Source organism: Polypterus senegalus, chromosome 4, assembly GCF_016835505.1.
Source record: "Polypterus senegalus isolate Bchr_013 chromosome 4, ASM1683550v1, whole genome shotgun sequence".
NCBI classification, from domain to species: Eukaryota; Metazoa; Chordata; class Cladistia; order Polypteriformes; family Polypteridae; genus Polypterus; species Polypterus senegalus.
This window is the reverse complement of record NC_053157.1, coordinates 56,470,340-56,488,997: the sequence shown is the minus strand read 5'-3', so window position 1 is coordinate 56,488,997 and position 18,658 is coordinate 56,470,340. Positions and strand designations below refer to the sequence as shown.

The 18,658-nt window shown below is 35.1% G+C and overlaps 1 protein-coding gene across 3 annotated transcripts in view; it reads left to right on the top strand.

Annotated features, from left to right (window-relative positions):
• pcsk5b (proprotein convertase subtilisin/kexin type 5b) overlaps positions 1-15,761 on the top strand; it is a 320,287-nt gene extending 304,526 nt beyond the window's left edge. For 2 of the 3 annotated variants that reach the window (XM_039750694.1, XM_039750692.1), the window contains 4 exons: positions 4,910-5,013; positions 8,209-8,344; positions 11,133-11,248; positions 13,755-15,761. In XM_039750694.1, the coding sequence (XP_039606628.1) occupies positions 4,910-5,013; positions 8,209-8,344; positions 11,133-11,248; positions 13,755-13,870 (472 nt within the window). In that variant the 3' untranslated portion in view covers positions 13,871-15,761. The remainder of the gene's footprint in view (positions 1-4,909; positions 5,014-8,208; positions 8,345-11,132; positions 11,249-13,754) is intronic. The other variant, XM_039750693.1, reaches the window with a different exon arrangement.
• Positions 15,762-18,658: the final 2,897 nt, after the last annotated feature.

The following is an 18,658-nucleotide window of genomic DNA, read 5'->3' as shown; positions in this document are numbered from 1 at the left end:
TGCATTCCAGTTCACAAATAAGATTTGCTAAAAGTTTTAAGACTTTCTGCAGGCAGATGTAACAGTGTAAGGACTGTAAAAAGGCACCTTAAAGAAGGTTGGTGAGTGGAGCAGGGGCTCTGTTTCAGTCCACCTTATTAAAAGGACAAATGTCTGTGTATCGTTTTGTCCATCCAGTCACTATGTCTCTGTCATTCCAACAGATGGCATATCACAGACATTTGTAGTGATGAAATTTATTGCTAAAAATGTTTGTGATGCTCCATCTGTGTTGGAATGGCAAATGTAATGCATTGTATTACTACATGCATTACAAAATAAATTTCAATGGATGGTTCTCTGCAAATATTAACACGGGGGCATGCATTGATTAAAAAGATTTCAACCCGTCTTAGATGGGTAGCACAAATTGTTTTAAAATAAGAATAAAAGCATGTTAGTCAGACAAGCAAATATTCAAAGAATGACTAAACTGGTTCGATAAAGCACCATAAGTGGAATGACTAAGAAGGAGAGAAACAGAAAGAAAGAGAGAAACTGAAGAGCTCAAGAAGACTGTTAAATTTTTTATTTAGGTGGTGACATGCTACTTTTTTGGTAATAGTCAGTAGATTATCAGTGGCTATAGTATTGCTATTAAAAGGTTTTACTGTATTAGCAAAGAATAGATTCCATGTTTGGCAAATGTCAGAAAAATGCATGTTCCTATTTTTGGAGCCAAAGAAAGTTAAAAAGTATTAAAGGCCTAGCAGATGTTACTGCAAGTAGAAGCCAGTTTGCTTAGACAGAAGTCAACTTATCAGGTTTTCTGCCTAAGAGATATGCCACTGACTCCTCCGAAGATGGACATGTGGTTATCAAAGACCCGACTGAAGAACTGGAAGATGATTGTTATGTTCCATATATTCTCTTTGGCTGTTTGAATGTGTTCAGTATGTACTATAGTGTATATTAGGAGTGAAAGCTGCATCTTAAAGAAAGATAAATGGATAATTTTTTTGTACCATATTTCTCTTGTCTTAAAATCTCTGCTTTCGTGTCTGGGAGGGGGTATGTATCGGTTTAAAGTTTGCACTGCAGTGCTAAATGAACACATTCCCAGGGAACATGTGCTAAAGCTGGATGCAGCATTTATGGAAATATTTGAGTTTTATGTAATTTCAATAATGTGGTCATAGTCATAAAAATACATGTGCATTTGTAAAATCACATTTACTTAAAAACAACATCAAGATGTACAGTCTAAAATGACATGACTGCTAATGGAAATAATATACTCCAGTGGGACTGGGTTATTTTCCAAAATACTCTATCAAAACCAATCTTAGTTATGTAAAGAGGGATTTTTTTGAATCACACTGAAAATACTTTAAAAATATAACAAAAAAGTTCAGTGATGTGCACACAGACTTGCTTTTAGTTTTAAAAGACCTAAAAGAGGAATTTCCCAAAAAGCTTTGGTAAATGTTTGTTGGATAAGCAATATTACATGAGACATTATATCTCTATTAAAGATCATCCAGTCCATCTAAAGCTTTGATTCTTAGCTGCCCAGCCCCCTCAGAGCTTCATGTATAATAAACACTTGATAAGCAGCACATATTCTCTTCTGCCTCATTTTTCCAGTATATTGATATGGTTCCATGCCTTTTGCTGCTAACCTAATGGCACCATCATCTTACTGTTGGTCTTCATAAAGAGAACCAGATCTATGTAGCTGTTAAATATACTTAAAACAGAAAATTAATAATGTTGTACCTTATTGTTTTAAAAGGCAGCCAGAAAACATCTAGGACATGGGAAAGAGACATAATCTTAATATGTAACATGCCGAATCTTCCAGAGCACATCTCTAGTGTATTTAATTTGCCCTGTTTGTTACTATGTATAATTTTGAGTTGCTATTTATAAATTGTTAATTATAAATTTTGACTATTTGCTAAAATAGTATAGCCCTGTTCTTGGCTTTTGAGGTTTGTAATCTGCCCATTTCATAATTCATTAAGTGTTTTTATAAGAATTAATATTACCTTTTAAGTTATTTACTTAGGCTCTGAGGTTTATATTACAGTTCACACTAAAGAAATGTATTTATGTCACACATGACTTATTAAGGCAATATCACATTATGCAATTTTCCATCATAGCCTTAATTTACATAATCTTAGCAAGTCGGAGGAAATTGGCAGCACACTCCCATGAAGCTGGTCACCTACTTCGACATAACCAGCAACTAAACTAGTCCATGACTCACTCCAACAATACCAAATTGTCTTTCGTCATGGGGACAGGCTCTGTGTGCATGAGAGCTGACAACTAATGAGTGGTCATCCAGAATTACTATGCATATAATGCAGCAACAAGAAATGAAGAACTTTGGGTGTTTTTGACCTCACAAACAGGAGAGAAGCTTGTCTGTCTGATGTCTTATGTTTTACATACCATGATGGAATTGAAAAAGTATTAAAAGTCCAAGATAGAAGCTAAACTCACTGCACCTGTTAACCCTCCGTACAGCATTGGCTCTTTGACAAGCAGGAAGCTATTAGCTGTCAGAAAAAAGGGGCAAGCACGACTGTGGTAGAAAGTCTGCGCTCAATTAATAAATTTGACATGCTCAGTAATTTTCAGATGTTTAAATTAACATGATCCGGCATCAAGATTGCAACCTCAGTTGACGAGTTGGACAAACCCTAATACTAGAAGTCGCGTAATTTGACATTGGCTTTAGCTACATACCCTCTGAGGTGTTATTGCAAAGAATATGCTAGTTAAGTAGCACAAAACATCTGAGGTTACATCTTAAAAAAGCAACTACTGGCTATGCTCAGATTGTTTTTTAGGGCTTTATACTGTAACCTTAAACACTGTAAAACATGGTATGCCAAGGTAACTCAGATATTACAGCAATATATAATGTAACTGATTCATTCCATAAAGACAAAAATAGTCTATTAATTTAACATCAGTAATTTAGATTCAACTTTATACTACCATTCTGGCATTGATTAGGAGAAGTAACATTGGTGAAGCTAGTTGAGCAGAGAAAATTAGCATTAATCTAAACTCCTAACCAGTTAAAACACCTAATGTTTAGTTTTTGTAAACTTGGACTGTTTTAAATCCTGCATCACCATCTTAAGTAGTGTCGACCTGATGATGTGTTACATCACAATTTTTGGAGACCACATGACTGCAACAGACATCATTACAACTAATCAGGAACTCTGGACAAGCACAAAATGACAGCAGCAATTGCCAAAAACGAAATGCAAAGTGGCACTGTGCTAAACAAAACAATCTAAACTTATGAATTATTAACCTGTCTAAAATAGAAACAAAAACAAAAACAGGAAAAAAATCGTGTTCTACACGTTCCTAAACCACAAAATCATAGCAAGTGGATCCTATGTAACTCATTGACTTTAAGCACGGTAAAAGTGTGTTCTCCAGAACTCTGCCAAAAATGACGAGTTCTAACATTATGGAGTAGAATATCTATTTGGCCTCCTAATTGTTTGTTGTACAGACAGCTAACTCACATGCTGTATGATAAAGAATGTGATGATGCCTACTTTCCACAGCATACTTGATGTCAATCATTGTTAAAACAGTTAGCACTTATCTGTATGGTTTGTACAGTGTAAATGGACTAAGCAGGATTGAAAATGTATGGATAGTTGGCATTATTGTACAGCTGTTTTTCCAATGAAGCCCTAAAGAAAGAATGAAATGGCTGGGCTATTGATGGAAATGGTTTTAGAAAGTACAGCAGAGAAGAGACTTGTTTGTCCGACGCCTTTTGTTTTTGGTACAAGGACAGTATAAAATTTTTTTAAAAATGGGCCAAACTGGAAAAAGTCTCTTTCAGCTTCTGACTCTTTCAGCCTACACTTTAATTTGCTGTCAGAATGCAGCAAGCTTGCAATACTTTGACATATTGTAACATTGCTGAGAAGTCGTGAAGTAGTTGTGTAAATTGTTGTCCCTTACAATTTCTAGTTGTGCAATTTTTCATCCTCAAGGCAATGAGATCCAGCACCTGGCTGTCAATAAATGGTGTTTGACTCAAATCTGTGTAATGTGACGCTGACCTAATGGATTGACATCCCATCTAGGAGTAGTTCCAGCTTTGTGCCACAGTAATAGACACCAACTCCTGGGAATAAAGAAAAAGCAGATGCTGCATACAAAATTGATGGAAGTAAATAAATATTAAGGATGCCACTTTTGTTGCTTTATTTGTATTTGTATCAATAATATTAAGCAACAAAAAAATTATAATTTTTGGAAACATTTGCCTAATATTTTGGACATAGGTATTAAAGGTGGTAGAAATTGTCCTGGCAAAGTATGAAAATTGCAGATGTGGTTTCTGGATTTGTTGTTCACCTTCTGAGTTCTTAGTTTAGCCCCATTTTAAGATTTTAGTTCCTAATTAGTAACCTTTGGAATAAGCATAAAACAGCACTAAATCAAAATTCATTTGCTAAAAAGAAACACAGCAACGCCTTTGTGACCAATGTTATTAATACTGGCATTGCAATCTTTATCTCATTTTCTATAAAAGGCTTGGCCCCCTCCTGACCCATAACTGAACTTTTTAAACCTCTTCTCTAATAACTTGGATAAAATCTGTAAGTGCCGGCCAAATGGAACATAATCCAAGTCTCCAAGCAAATTTCTTACTTTTCTTCATTTTAATTTCATAATTTTAATCAGGAAATGGAGACTGCAGGCTTGATCATTACATCTGCTTTAACTATTAAAAAATAATCTATTTCTCCTTCCGGTTAGCTTCAGGTAAGAAGGCTGCATTAAATGTAAATTCCACTTTTTAAAATGTTTCTGTGTTTGTGCATTTTCTTGTTGTGTCATTCCTTATTAATAAGTGTGTCTCGATTTACAGTTTACAGGGCTCAAAATGTATAGTGAGTTGCAATCCTGGTTCATACTATAATGGTCATCGAAAAGAATGTGAAGTTTGCCACCAGGCTTGTGCTACCTGTGCAGGTGGGCAGAGTGTTTTGACTTTGTTTACGTAATTTAAATTGGCAGTCTAACTTGTCAAATTGCTTGTTAAAATGGATGAATTTATCTTTGGTTTTCTTGTTAGTATTATTTATAGAGCATCATAAGCCCATTAGGTTTGTATAATTCCTTCTGTGGCATTACTTATATACTGTGTGCTGCAACCGAGTATGTTTCCTCTTTTTATATTTATTTTTTGTTCACTTTTGATATACTAGAAATCTGACCCATTAATTTGTTCCTTTTTCTATTTTGAGTGTTCATCTTATAATAAAATCCTTAAAAAAAATTTTTTTAAAGCAGATTATGATTGTTATATGTCCATAAAGTGAAGGGTTCGAAAACCACAACCTAACAAACCAACCAAAAATATCTACACTCCCTAGAGATCTGTAGACACGTTCTGTGACTCCTGTCCATATTGAGGGGTTAGCATGAAAGCGTCACTACATAATATTACCATCTCCCTCGTCCCTTAAACATTTGTCTTTCCTGTATTCTCCCACTTCCCATATAGGTGGGAAGCTGAAATTTCGCATGCTCATTCCTTGCAGTGTACTTACAAAAGTTAGGTATGTTTCATGTAACATTTGCAACACCCAAGGTGGGTGAAATGTTTATACCCCCTAAACTATATATAGAGATGGGGAAACCCCTCCTCACTATTTCTGCGACTTTCAATATACGTAGGAAGCCCAATTTTCCCATGCTCTTCCTTTACGCTATACTTACAAACGTTACGTATGTTTAATTTCGCGCTGTGCCCCGGTAATGAACTTTTTGGCAGTTCTCACCATTATACCGTAAAGATCTTTCGGAACTGACCTCTCATTTTGGCAGTTTCATTCCTTATGTCCGTTAACAGAGGATTTAAGGGCCCCCATTGCTTTTACCGCATGACTGTTGTCCACGCACCTACCACGTGGTTGGCTCCCAGCCTATATACATTAACGACATCCCGCGCTCATGTGCCTCCTCAATCGCTTCCTTACTTTCCTCAGCTGTTCGTCATGCTTATTTCTCCCTTCTTCTTTCCTCTATTGCTTCAAGCCTATTATTTTTCGCCTTGCTTGACCTCTTCCTGCTGGTGACTCCTGCTTTTTCATTTAGTTTCTTCACACTATTAATCCTCCGTACATGCCTCCGCATACTCAACATAATTGGTGCGCCGACCTTCAAAAGTAACTACGAAACTTCCAACCACCAAAACTTTGTAACAGCACCAGGCTTCAGATCAAATCTCTGCACATGAACCTCATTGAGGCAACTGCCCTCACTGGAACTGGCTCATTGGAGACTGTATTTATTCCTCGCATCCCTCTCATACCCTCTGACCTCCAATTCCAATTCAAATGCCTCCAATTTCCAGTAAGGGTCTGCTTCACTATGACAATAAATAAGTCACAGGGCCAGACTCAAAAAAGGTCACCATTGATTTGACTCCAGATTGTTTTTTTCACATGGCCAACTGTACGTTGCATGCTCAAGAGTAAGCTCAGCAGACAGTTTGGTCATTTTACAGCCCGAGGGCAGAACTGCAAGCGTCATTTACATAGAGGTCTTTGTATCTTAACAATGTGCATTTCTCATGCACAGCATTTACAATCATAAATTAAACTCTTTACAATCATCAAACTCACTTTCAATACTAAAATAAGCCTACGACAATTACATTGACAATCATGTTATGTTCTTTTTAAAATGTTTCCTTTTCTTTTTCATAACTTCTTTAACACACTACTTCTCCGCTGCGAAGTGTGGGTATTTTGCTATTACCCTATAAATGGCAGTCTTGTATAACCTCATTTTAGGATTCTTTTGTTGATTATGGGGGTCACCTGCACAAACCAGTGGCCATCCAGTAATGTTGGCTGATAGTGCTCCCAGGACAATCACACCTGCTACTCTTTTATCTTTTCTTACTTCTATGTGGGGTCAGTGTGCCTGATCAACCTGGTTCTGCACCTTCTGCCGAGTCAAACCCTTTTCCTTCAGCTCTTCTTTACTTTATCCGTGAACCTCCACTTCAGCCTCCCATGATTTCTCTTCCCCAGCACTTCCATTTCCATCACTCTATTCATTGTCTCTCCTCATCACATGTCCAGTCCACTTCAATAAATCTTTGTGTACTGTCTCAGATATTTCTTCCACTTTTGTTGTTCCTCTGCTTGTCTCATTTCTTTTTCTATTGATTTTTTTGTAACTCCACAAATCCATCTCAGCATTTTTATTTCAGCCATATCTAACATCATCTCCTGTGCTCCTTTTACTGCACATGCCTCCGCTCCTTGCATTATTATTGATATTAGGAAGCTTTCCTTTAAACTTTGCTTTAATTTCTCAATCACACAATGCTCCCAATACCCTCTCCCAATTGTTCCATCCATATTGCACTCTATGGGTTATCTTGGCGTCTAATTTGCCATCTTGGACTAGTTGTGATTATAGGTATTTAAGCTATCCATTCTTTTCAGTAGCTTTTCCTGCAAGCTAAGCTCTGGATCCCGATCATCATTAAACCTCCTATATTCTGTCTGTCTTCCTATTTATTTTCAATTCTGTGTCTTCCAAAGTCCTTCTCCATTCTTCCAGCCTTCTTTCCACTTCCTCATTTCTGGAGTTACACAACTCAATGTCATCTGCAAAAAGCATGAACCAATGGGATTGATATTTTATCCCACAAATCGAAATATCTATAACTGGATTAAAAGGGTAAGTACTTAAAGAAGGTCCCTGGTGCAGACCCACTGTAATTGGGATCTTGTCTTTTTACCCAAACACTGCTTTTAACCTAGGTCCTCACTCTCCCATGCATATCCTGGACAATTTTCACATACTTCTCTGGTACTCCTTTCTCCATCATGCATCACCAGACCTCCTGACGTGTCTTCTCTGTCATAAGCTTTCTACAGTACAAATCAATAAATACCATGGGCAAATCTTTATCCAAACCTCAGAAGTGTGTGTTATGTGAATTGATAACTCTAAACTGGGTGCATGTGAATAAAAGTGGTATGTGCATAAGTTTTTCTGTAGTGTGACTGCCACCAAATGTTTCTATGTTGAAGTTTATTCCCCATGACCCTTTGCTGGATAGAACATTAAGGAGTATATTTAAATTCTAAACCAGGAAAACTTGGATATTATTCATAATTCAAATTAATTGTTTCTTTTTAGGTTCAGGGGCAGAGGCTTGCATAACGTGTGCTGAAAATTATTATATGGAAGAATGGAGATGTGTACCATCATGCAGCCCTGGGTATTATCTGGAGCAAAGCTCTGAAAATGAAGAAAAACCAAGTAGCTGCAAAAAGTATGTTGCTGTATCTTTTTTTAATCTTAAATTCTATCTTGACTAAAGCAGAATGTTCTCTTTTTGATCAAAAAAAAAAGTTACATGATAATGCCATTACTAGTGGTATTGGCTTTGTATTATTTGACAGAATACAACATGGAGCAGAGCAACAGTGCAGTGCAGGATGGCTGAAGTCTTTAATAACGTGTTTGCCATTTAAAGGCAGCATGCAATATATGTGTCCTGGCAAGAAGAGAGAGATGTTTGCTAGTAATAATATTATGATTTAATACAGCCATTCAGCACAGAACACACTGTGTACCTAAAGAAGTTGTTGAGAATTGACAGAAAAACCAGTGCTTTCCTCAGATGTCTAGCGAAGTAAAAACATTGATAGGCCTAATCAGTGGTATCTAAGATGGCTTGTTCCCCCATTTAGACTGTCATTGATGGCAACTTTTAAAGCTCTCTATTATGAACTAAGTTTATTTTAATATTTTTATGTGAAATATAATTACATTATAAATCAGTAGATCTTACCGCTGCATCACAGAAGCTGTTATATTTTACTTGCACCTTTTGTGAAAGTGTTTATTTGATATTTGGCTATCAGCCTTCACACATTATACAGTTCATGGCTACATTTTGTTATTTATTAGTAAAACATGAAAAAAGTTTCTGTTTTAACGATGTGTTTACATAGATTGTTGTAGACACAAAACACACATCAAATTATCTCCCCTTACAATTCTGGGTAGCTCACTCCCCGATAATCAATCAATGCAGGAACTGGGAGAACTTCTTGCTCGTTCTGAGGCGGTGGGGGGATGGCATAGCAGGCTGCTTGCTGCTTGGGCTTATCAACACATTTAGAAGACAAAAGGCACTGATTGAGAGGTGCGAAGGGATTTAAGGTGGGCCGGATTTATGAGTTTTTTCGTTAGCTATGGTATTTCTAGTGTTAAACATTTTCATTTTTGGACCGTAAGGCACCTAATATATCTGTCTGATATTAAATAGCCAAGAATAGAAGCTTGAGCAAAGAGCAGCGGCATAACGTACCACAGCAGGATACAGAGAAAAGAAAGTGAATAGAGGAGGGTCAGTAAAAGTTAATAATGATTTTCACGTTTGTGTTATTACCTAATTGACTGAAAAAAACTGATAAAATGTGAACACCTCATCCGAAGCTTGAATAGGAGTTATACTGGCCTTAACATGGATTTGATTGTTCTGAATTGATAGGATATCTCATACACAAGCAGAGAGATCGTTCCTATACTTTGGGTCCCTGAGGTTAAAATGTCAACCTTTCATCATTGTTGTGGAAGACAGACATATTTGGCCAGCGGATTCTGAGGTTGCTATACTAGTCTGTAGTAGTGAAAATGGAGCCAAGTCAGAAGGAGAAGCTCTTTATTTAACAATCAGTCTACATCCCTACTCTTACCTTTGGTAATGAGCTTTGGGCAATGACACAAAGAATGAGATTGGGGGTGCAAGTGACCAAAATTAGCTTTCTCTGCAGTGTGTCTGGGCCCTCCCTTAGAGATATGGTGAGGAGGGCTGATAACTGGGAGAGGCTCGGAGTAGAGCAACTGACCCTCCACATCCAGAGGAGCCAAATGAGATGGTTCAAGCATCTGATACAGCTGCCTCCTGCATGCCTTCCTGTGGAGATTTTATGGGCACAGCCAGCTGGATGGAGATACAGGACTCTCTGGTAGGATTACATCTCCTAAATGGCCTGGAACACATTGGGATCTCACAGTAAGAGTTGGCGAGTGTGTCTGAGGAAAAGAACATATGGGTTTCACTGCTTAGACTGTTGTCCCTATGAACCAGCTTCAGATAAGAATTGGAAAATGGATGGATAGACGGATGACAAGGAAGCTGAGTCTGAGGGCCATTAAAATCCAGGGGTTGCGGGTTCACAGCTGGCCATCAACAGTAGTGCAAATCTGAGAACTGAGAAGGCTTGTGGTGTGTGTGAGAACCCAACAACAGAACAATCCTCTTATTCAGCTATTCTTTTGTTCAATTTGATCAATAGAATAAATCATTACAATCCTTACAAATTCTTGCAAAGATTTATACTTAATCAGCAAGAGCTGATTTTAGATTATGGCCTGCAGCTTGCTGGAAGGTTGATGACAGTTATCTCTTCAAACCCACTTCTGTCTTTCTAACCATAGTAATGTCTTTGCAAAATGGAAGTTTGCTAATGATCCGTAATTATATTAAAATATACTTGTTTTTCATGAAATTTGCTAGATTACCAAGTTTAACAACATATTAATTAATCAATAGCCTGACTTCTTAGGTTATATAAAAATGTCCATTAGTTCTTAGAAAGAACATCTTTTTAACAGGACTGTCCTTAAGGAGTACATTGTACCCTTATTAGTAATTGAAGAAGCTGTTCAGAGTGTATTTGTTTACTTGGTTTAGGTGTCATGTCCTTCAGCATGTGCTCCAGACTAACCTTGAAGTCCTTTCATGTAGCAGGTCATTAGCTACCTCTGATTGATATACTACTTACTTGATGTACCTAATTTCTTAATTTAACTGTAAAGTTATTTATCATGTTTTGTACAGAATGATCAATGTGGCTTCAGTACAGAATGTGAAGTTCTAGTCATTCATTTTCATACAACTAAAACATTGAAATTTATATTTGGAAAGATAGAACTATTAATTTGATGATTTTACAGTATTTCTTTCAGTTATTAATTTTTACCTTTTTTGTGTACTGGATCCTTAAAATAAGATTTTTGTGTAACTGTTTTCTGTAATCTTTTTAAAGATGTGATGCTAGCTGTGTGACCTGTTCTGGGTTTGGAGAAAGAAACTGCACCAGCTGTGTTAGTGGATACAACCTGGAGTCTGGTGTGTGTGTGGTTGGCACCATCTGTAAAGATGGTGAGTACAAACTGAGTTAATACTCTGATCATTAAACATACTCTTACATGGTGAAAGTGTCATCAGTTAAATATCTAATTTAGCCTACAATTTGCCTGCTTCAGATGCCTGTTAAATTCTGCTACTTTTGATTTAGGTTTTAGGTTTTTCTACATGAGTGTTCATTTTATATGGGCCTGAATCAAAATTAAAGAGTTTTATGTCTCTTTAAACTACAAAAAATATAAAAAATCAGTGTCTGCTAAAAGGGTAAATTGACCATAAACCTGAAGAATGGTACTTCTAGACTAATAGCATTTTTGCTCTACTACACATCTTGATGATAATGTGTTCATATTTACTTTGTAATGCTTTTTGATTAGAGCCTTATCAGCTCTTATTCTTCTTTCCACTTTAGTGTGTCCTCTTTCCCTATGTCACTATGTATAACATGATTTTTTGGATTATTCAAATAATCTTTAGAATATGCCTCTTCACCTACATTTGCTATATTAGAATTCATAAAATCAAAGGAGTGTTTGAGATAGGAACAGTAGGAGGTATTCTCAGGTTACAAACAGGAGAGATGAACATTAGAAGTAGCTCAAAGATAAACCTCAGTCAGTTGTTTCTGAACAATCACTCTTCCTTTACGTTTCTGTATGTTTCTCACATTACTCTTACCTTTCTTCCTCCCATCAGTTGAGCCTTTGGCTTAACTCATTTCCAAGCTAGGTTGCAGTCTCATGGGAATGATCTTTTAAACTCCTGCCTTGAATGCTATACCAGGCCCCCCTGATGCCATCTATTGGACTACAGGTCTTTAATTAATACATCAGAAGTCCTACAGGGTCATCTTTCTTACTGCGTGCCCCTTGACTATTAACTTTTGGGGAAGTTCAAATTAAGCTTCTTATTTTTGTAAGGGCTACGTAGGACCTGACCATATCACATAGTTGTCCCTCGTTTTTGCAGTGCTGGTCCTTACCTACAAGCGTCCTCAGTTTATAAATCCATGCCATCCGTATGTACATTATTTTTAGCTTGACTAATCTGGCATTATCCAATTTGCAAATTTAAAAGCTCGGACATTACTAAGCACAATAAATTAGGTTTAACCCAGAATTATCTTCTAAATTCAGCCAAAATGCTAAATAACTGCTTTCAGTCCCTAGTCCCACCACCTCGAAAATCAGATTTAGTAGGACTACAGACTTTTTACAGTCTGTATATTTGCTAAATGTCTAGAGATTTAAAGGTGATTTCATCACTAAATGTGAAGGGGCACAGTTCTTGTTCAGAGCATTTGTCTCATCTGTATAGTAAAAACTATTATTATTTTTTTTTTTTTTTGCTGATCCACACAGAGTTTTTTAACCTCAGTAATTTAATGTTTAGAATTAATGTGTTGTTTATTATTACTTGGGTAAAATTTCATTTTCTGATAAAAACAATATGGTAAAGAATTGTATAGTTTTGGAAAAAATATGCTGTGATTAGGCATCAGTTCAACATTGTATTATGAACTTTGTACAACAGAGTATTTGTATATAGTAGAAACACACACGTTAATACTGTTTTGACAAGCCAAGTCACAGGTCATATTTGTGTTTTTTAAAATTATATATATATATATATATATATATATATATATATATATATATATATATATATATATATATATATATATATATATGTGTGTGTAAATTCTATTCTTGATTCCTGATAGCTCTTTATTTTATTTTCCTTTGTTTTTCTATAAATTCACTTTTTGCCCAATATCAGGAATCCCAATTATCTAATGGTAAAGAACTAAAGGAAAGCATGGAAAATATTCAGTCATATCAGCGCAAATGAACCTTTCATAAAAGCAAAAAGAAAAAGGCTAGAATTTAATACAAACTGGCTATCACTGGTACTTGACCTGAAGCTAAAGAGAGTCATTCTTAATTGTAATTTGTCATTATGTCTATTTGAAAATTCCATGTTTCAGTGGGCCCAAGAAAAGTCCATTTTATTTATCAAATCAAATAGTTCTTGAAGAGAATAAAAAAAAAGCAGAGGTTCATTTTCAGTGATATGATATTGGCTGTAATTACAAAAATAATTTTTGATTAATGCTGCTGTTTTGTTAATATTTAATTTTTTTTTTAGAAACTTCACTCCACATCATATAAAGAAATCAATAAAAAAAAATAATTTTATACAACAGAAATATTTATGCAAATCTCACATATCTGTTCATCTAAAATGTTTGTAACAAACTGGCCTGTGCAGTTCTTCTTTAAAAAGATTACTCTTACGCTAAATGTGCCTAATGATTCTTTCTGATCTTTTTTCCACATTCCAAAAATGGACTCTTCTCACTTCCTGTTGGACCAAATATTACTTCCTGTTGCCACCAATCACTGTGATGGATGCCAACTTTCTGCTGTCATTTGACCTGGTTTCCTTCATCTGTCTGCCTGTCAATCAAATTCTACCTTCTTCAATTCCTCAACTTCCTGTCCCCTTTGCCTCTGGAAAGCAACTGAAGAAAAATGGGCTGAAGGAAGCTTCTGTGTTCTAGTCAAAAAGAACAATCTTTGTCAACGAAAAGTACTCCAACAGCTGTGTTGTAGAACATGTTCGTTAAACGAGTGAATTGACTTCTACAGGGTCTCGTCACTTCCGTATACATTTATTTTGATAATTTATATGAAAAGCTGCCAAGCTCCGTTTTCATTGGAGTTGCTGAACTGATCTGCAGAACTTTAAGTGACAGAACTACAACAAACCTACCTTTTCTTTACTGAGATGAGTTTTCAGGGTTTAGCAACCAGAATAATGATGAACATGTGTGCTGTGTGACCAAAGTTCCGATGCCAAACATATTTTAACTTTGATCTTCCAGTGGGATCATCCCATTTTTGAAGAATATTTTTTATCTTTGCAATGCAGATATCACTTGTTTTATCAGAAGTATGGCACAAGTTTACAATCCTATAGAATGTCAGTTAAATCCATTAACTTTCAATTTGATCGATGAATAGAAAACAAAAATACAACACTTTATAAATACAGTATACGCATATATATTATATTATTATGTAAGGACAGCTTGAATCCATCTTAATTAAATCTATGGTCTCAGATTCAGACATAACACATTCCAGATTCATATAGTAACCCACACATTATAATTCTTGTTGTTCATGTGCAGTTTTTGTTAATGGCTAAAATAATATCATATATACATATTACATTTTTGCAAAATTAACCTTTTGATATTAAAGGGAAATGTAAACCTTGTGAGCTGATCATTGTATTGTCTCTTTCAAACGGAAACTGAAAGCAGGACAGAAATCTTTCTTACTTAACTGTTTTTTGAGTTATTATAATACTATTATAATAATTATAAAAATCTAACATGGGAATGGATTGAAGTTTTCATTTTTCTAGTACATAGCAGCGATAGTTGCCATTTAGTTGTACTGATAAACTCAAAAAGTCTCAGTAGAATAATTTGGCACAGCAAAATGAAAGCCCCCGTTCCTAACGAGAAGAACAAAACTAGAAATCCTGTAATCTCGACTAATCCAAAAAACTGCACATTCAGCTCTTTAAAAAAAAAAATGCTACATCTAAAAGAATCTAACATTGGCCAACTAAGCTACAAAAGTTATCGTAACTGGTAATATGAACACAAGCGTTCATTTCACATTAATTTGCTGTTGAAATAAAATAATTGCGTCTAGCTGTATTTCATTTATAATTAAAAACAAATGTGACACACTCAACAGATTTCTTGCTGCTAGAAATAAATTTGCTCTTCAGCTCATGCTTGATATTACTTTCTGGGTTACTCCTTCCACAGTGGTATCCCTCCAGTAAAACAGTATTCGCTTTTTAAATTAGTGTGCTGTTTTATGCTTTTTTTCAATTCAGGTTCTGTTACAAAACACCACATTTTTTTTACTTTGTTTTTAAATAACTTTTAACCTAGTAACCAGTTTAGCGCAGTGGTATACCATGGAGATTTTGCTGTAAGGTGAAGATGCTATATTTTTACTTTTAAGTAACATAAGGGAAGTAGACTCCAAATGAAGAACACTACTAGCCTAAGGGTGAGATCATTAATAGTTGAAACAGACATGTACACTGCAAAAATCTTTCAATAAAGCTGCCATTCTAAAAGGAGTGTCCATATGCAATGTCGGTATGGTAGGTACACGTATTCCTAGGTTTCAGCAAATCTCATCTCTTAGCCTTGAACACATCTCATCTTAAAGCATTTGTGAATGCACAAGAAATGTCTTAGGTTACCTTTTTCATTTCTTTCTGCTGGACCAAAAAAATGCAGGGAGATTGCTAAATTCAGTATTTGTTATCCATGTGAAGTATTACACAATCCTCAATGGATCGGTTACAAATACTTCATGAGTTTTTAATGTTTGCCTTTGGAATGAGAGCTTAAGTCATGTTAATTCATATTCTGTTGGGGATTTACATGTTCTAGATTGCAAACAAGAAATAAATAAGAATGAAAAGGCTATTTTAATTTTTTTTTTTTTTACTTTGATCTGCACATCTTCCCCTCTCTTGAAAGTCCTGCATTGCCAAAGGACAAACATTGAGCTTAAAATTTGAGAGGCAGTTGATTTTGAATTCTTCATTTAACTATATAAAACTTGAATGAAGGACTGACAAACCATCTCCTCATGTAAATATTTTGTTAGCTAAGAAAAAAAATAGCATGACTTCAGATTACCCCTCTTTGCTTGTTTCATCATTTTTCATGAGTTTAAAATGGAAGTGGTTTGAATAGATTCCTTATTAATGTAGCAGAAGAGCTTATATGCTGATGCTTCATAAAGTTCATGTGAGAATTAGCTTTGAATAGGCCTAGAAGAGTATTGGCAGTCATGATGATTTGCTTTAGCACCTTTAAGACAATGCTGTTTGTAGATTATAAAAACTTAAAAAGAAAATGAATATTCATATACTAAATTATATTTAGCGTCCCTTTAAGGGAAATGCTAATTTAGATGCACAGGAAAATGAAACTCATTTACTTTTATAATTATAGTCTTAACTTTATATAGAGTAAAAATTTCTGTATCAATAAGAAATTTAGTGAGTCTGTATTCCACGATGAGAAGAAAGATGGTGCTTGTCAGCCTTATGTTTCACAGTTAATCCTTTGTGCTGGCTGTACTCCGACGAATGCAGTTCTAGTCTGGTCCTTGACACCACTTATTCTGAAAATTGCCAATTAATGATCACGAAAAAGTATCTGATTGATGTATTAATGCTTGGCTTCAGAGGGGAGATTGCTACAACAATATTATTTCTGGTCTCTTTATTGGACTACTTTTCAGTTTTCCAGTGTTTGGACCAGACTCAAAGTGCTCTGTTATTTTGACTCTCTGTTACCAAAAGCATATCTTGTTTCAAGGCCAGTTGTTGGTGTTCAGGTTTGTTGTTGTTCACTTAATTCCGGTAGGTTCAATCATGACCGACAGAGTAGCTAATGAGAAATCCTTTCTAAGACTACACTGTCAGCAGCCATGGAAGGAAATTGATGTTTGTAGATCCAGTATACAGCCACTTAGCTGTTTTCTCTCTCTTGTAGTTCTTGCATTCTTGACCATACCTGAGCCCATTTATTGTCCATTTAAATCATCTTTATACTTCCACAGGATGTCCATATGGATGCAGAGGTCCTGGTCATAGTAGGACGTTTGACAACTCAGGTAGTGATTAGAAACTCTCTCAAGCCTTATGTGTATGGTATACTACTTATTAATTGAAACAGGAATATAAATCTTGAAACTCCAACAAATTATAAATGGCGGAAAAGATAAAACCCTCTTTTAAAGGCATAGGTGTTTTAAAGAAAAAATAAACAAGAAAACTATGAATTCAACAAATTATCAACACCTGTGAAATACTTGGATTTAAACAAATAAAATTACACACACACACATACACAGCCCATGTCAGCATATAGTATATAACAAGAAGAGCAAAGAGAAAGCAATTATTGAACAGACATGATGTTACTAGAGATTTCATTTATGTATTACTGAAAAAAAAAATCATAAATTCCAGAGGGCTAGGTATATAATTGAATATATGGTATTGACATATACTAATACTGAAAACTGAATTTAAAAATTGTAATGTCTCTCACTTAATGGAATTAATTTCACATAGAGGTAAGTGAATTATTTTCAAATCATGGTCTCTGTTACAATTAACAGGCTACACAGTACAAGGGGATTTGCCAGTGACACCTGCCAAACAGGTAGCAGGCAATGTTGCAAATTTTAATGTTAATGACTCAGAGAGAGTTTAATGTGCTATTTCTATTTTGTCCAGTGTTGTAGAGCTCAAGACGAGCAAACTAGGGACCACGAAATGTAAAGTGGAGCCATCCCAATTTGATTAGATACAACCCTACTCTTTTTACTTATTTTCCTTATGCCAGTGTCCACTAATCGTTATTTAAAAGTAAGTTTTAGGCTTTGTTTTAGACTTGACACTGGTAGTCATTTTGAGAGTTGCTGTCATGTACCTCTCTAGATTAGGATGATGCTCATAGTTTTGCTGTCTGATTTCATACCTTTTATTGTATAATACTGTATGTTGTCATCTTTAAGACAGTCTTCTTGGAGAACATAATAATATACCTCTATATTTGGGGCATTAGGAATATTACTGGGTGCTAATCTCAAAAGTATTTTATCTGTTAAAAGGTAAGTAGCTGTTTTTAAGTACTGACAATTCAGAAACAAGTGGGTGTCTATAGTAAAGCAACTCTATAATTCTACACTTTGTGTTCTGCCAAAGTGTGAGGGTGTGTGTTTGTGTGTGCGTGCGTTTGTGGGTTTTTTTTTTTTTTTGTTTTTTTTTACAATTATAGTTCATTTGGAAAATTTTCTCATGGATCAAGAATATCTTCATTGCTGTGGGATGATAATTATCATCTGATTGAGTAAATTTCTAATGCAACCAATATTTGTTATTTTATAATATGCAGATGTCAAATATAGTGTTTTTTTCCTTTTTAAATGTAATGCACTTTTCTTAGTAATAATTTGGATTTCCGTAACTGTACTGTGTAACTTATAATGCTGCCTCGATTTTATTGTAGACAGTCTTTTTCTTAACTTTATTATCTAATCAGAACTAAAGCAGTAATGAAGTGGATTGTAAAGATTTTGTCCAGATACACACAAAGACAATTAATTAATAAGAAAAAGTTTTATATATATATATATATATATATATATATATATATAGTTTGCATAATACAATAATAATCGTCTTGTTTGGTTCAGTCATGTAAACTTACAGAAACATTGTACATTTTGTAAAATGTTCAGTCATTACTTGTAAAATATGTTCATGCAATTGATGATAACCAAAAATCATAATTTCTTATTT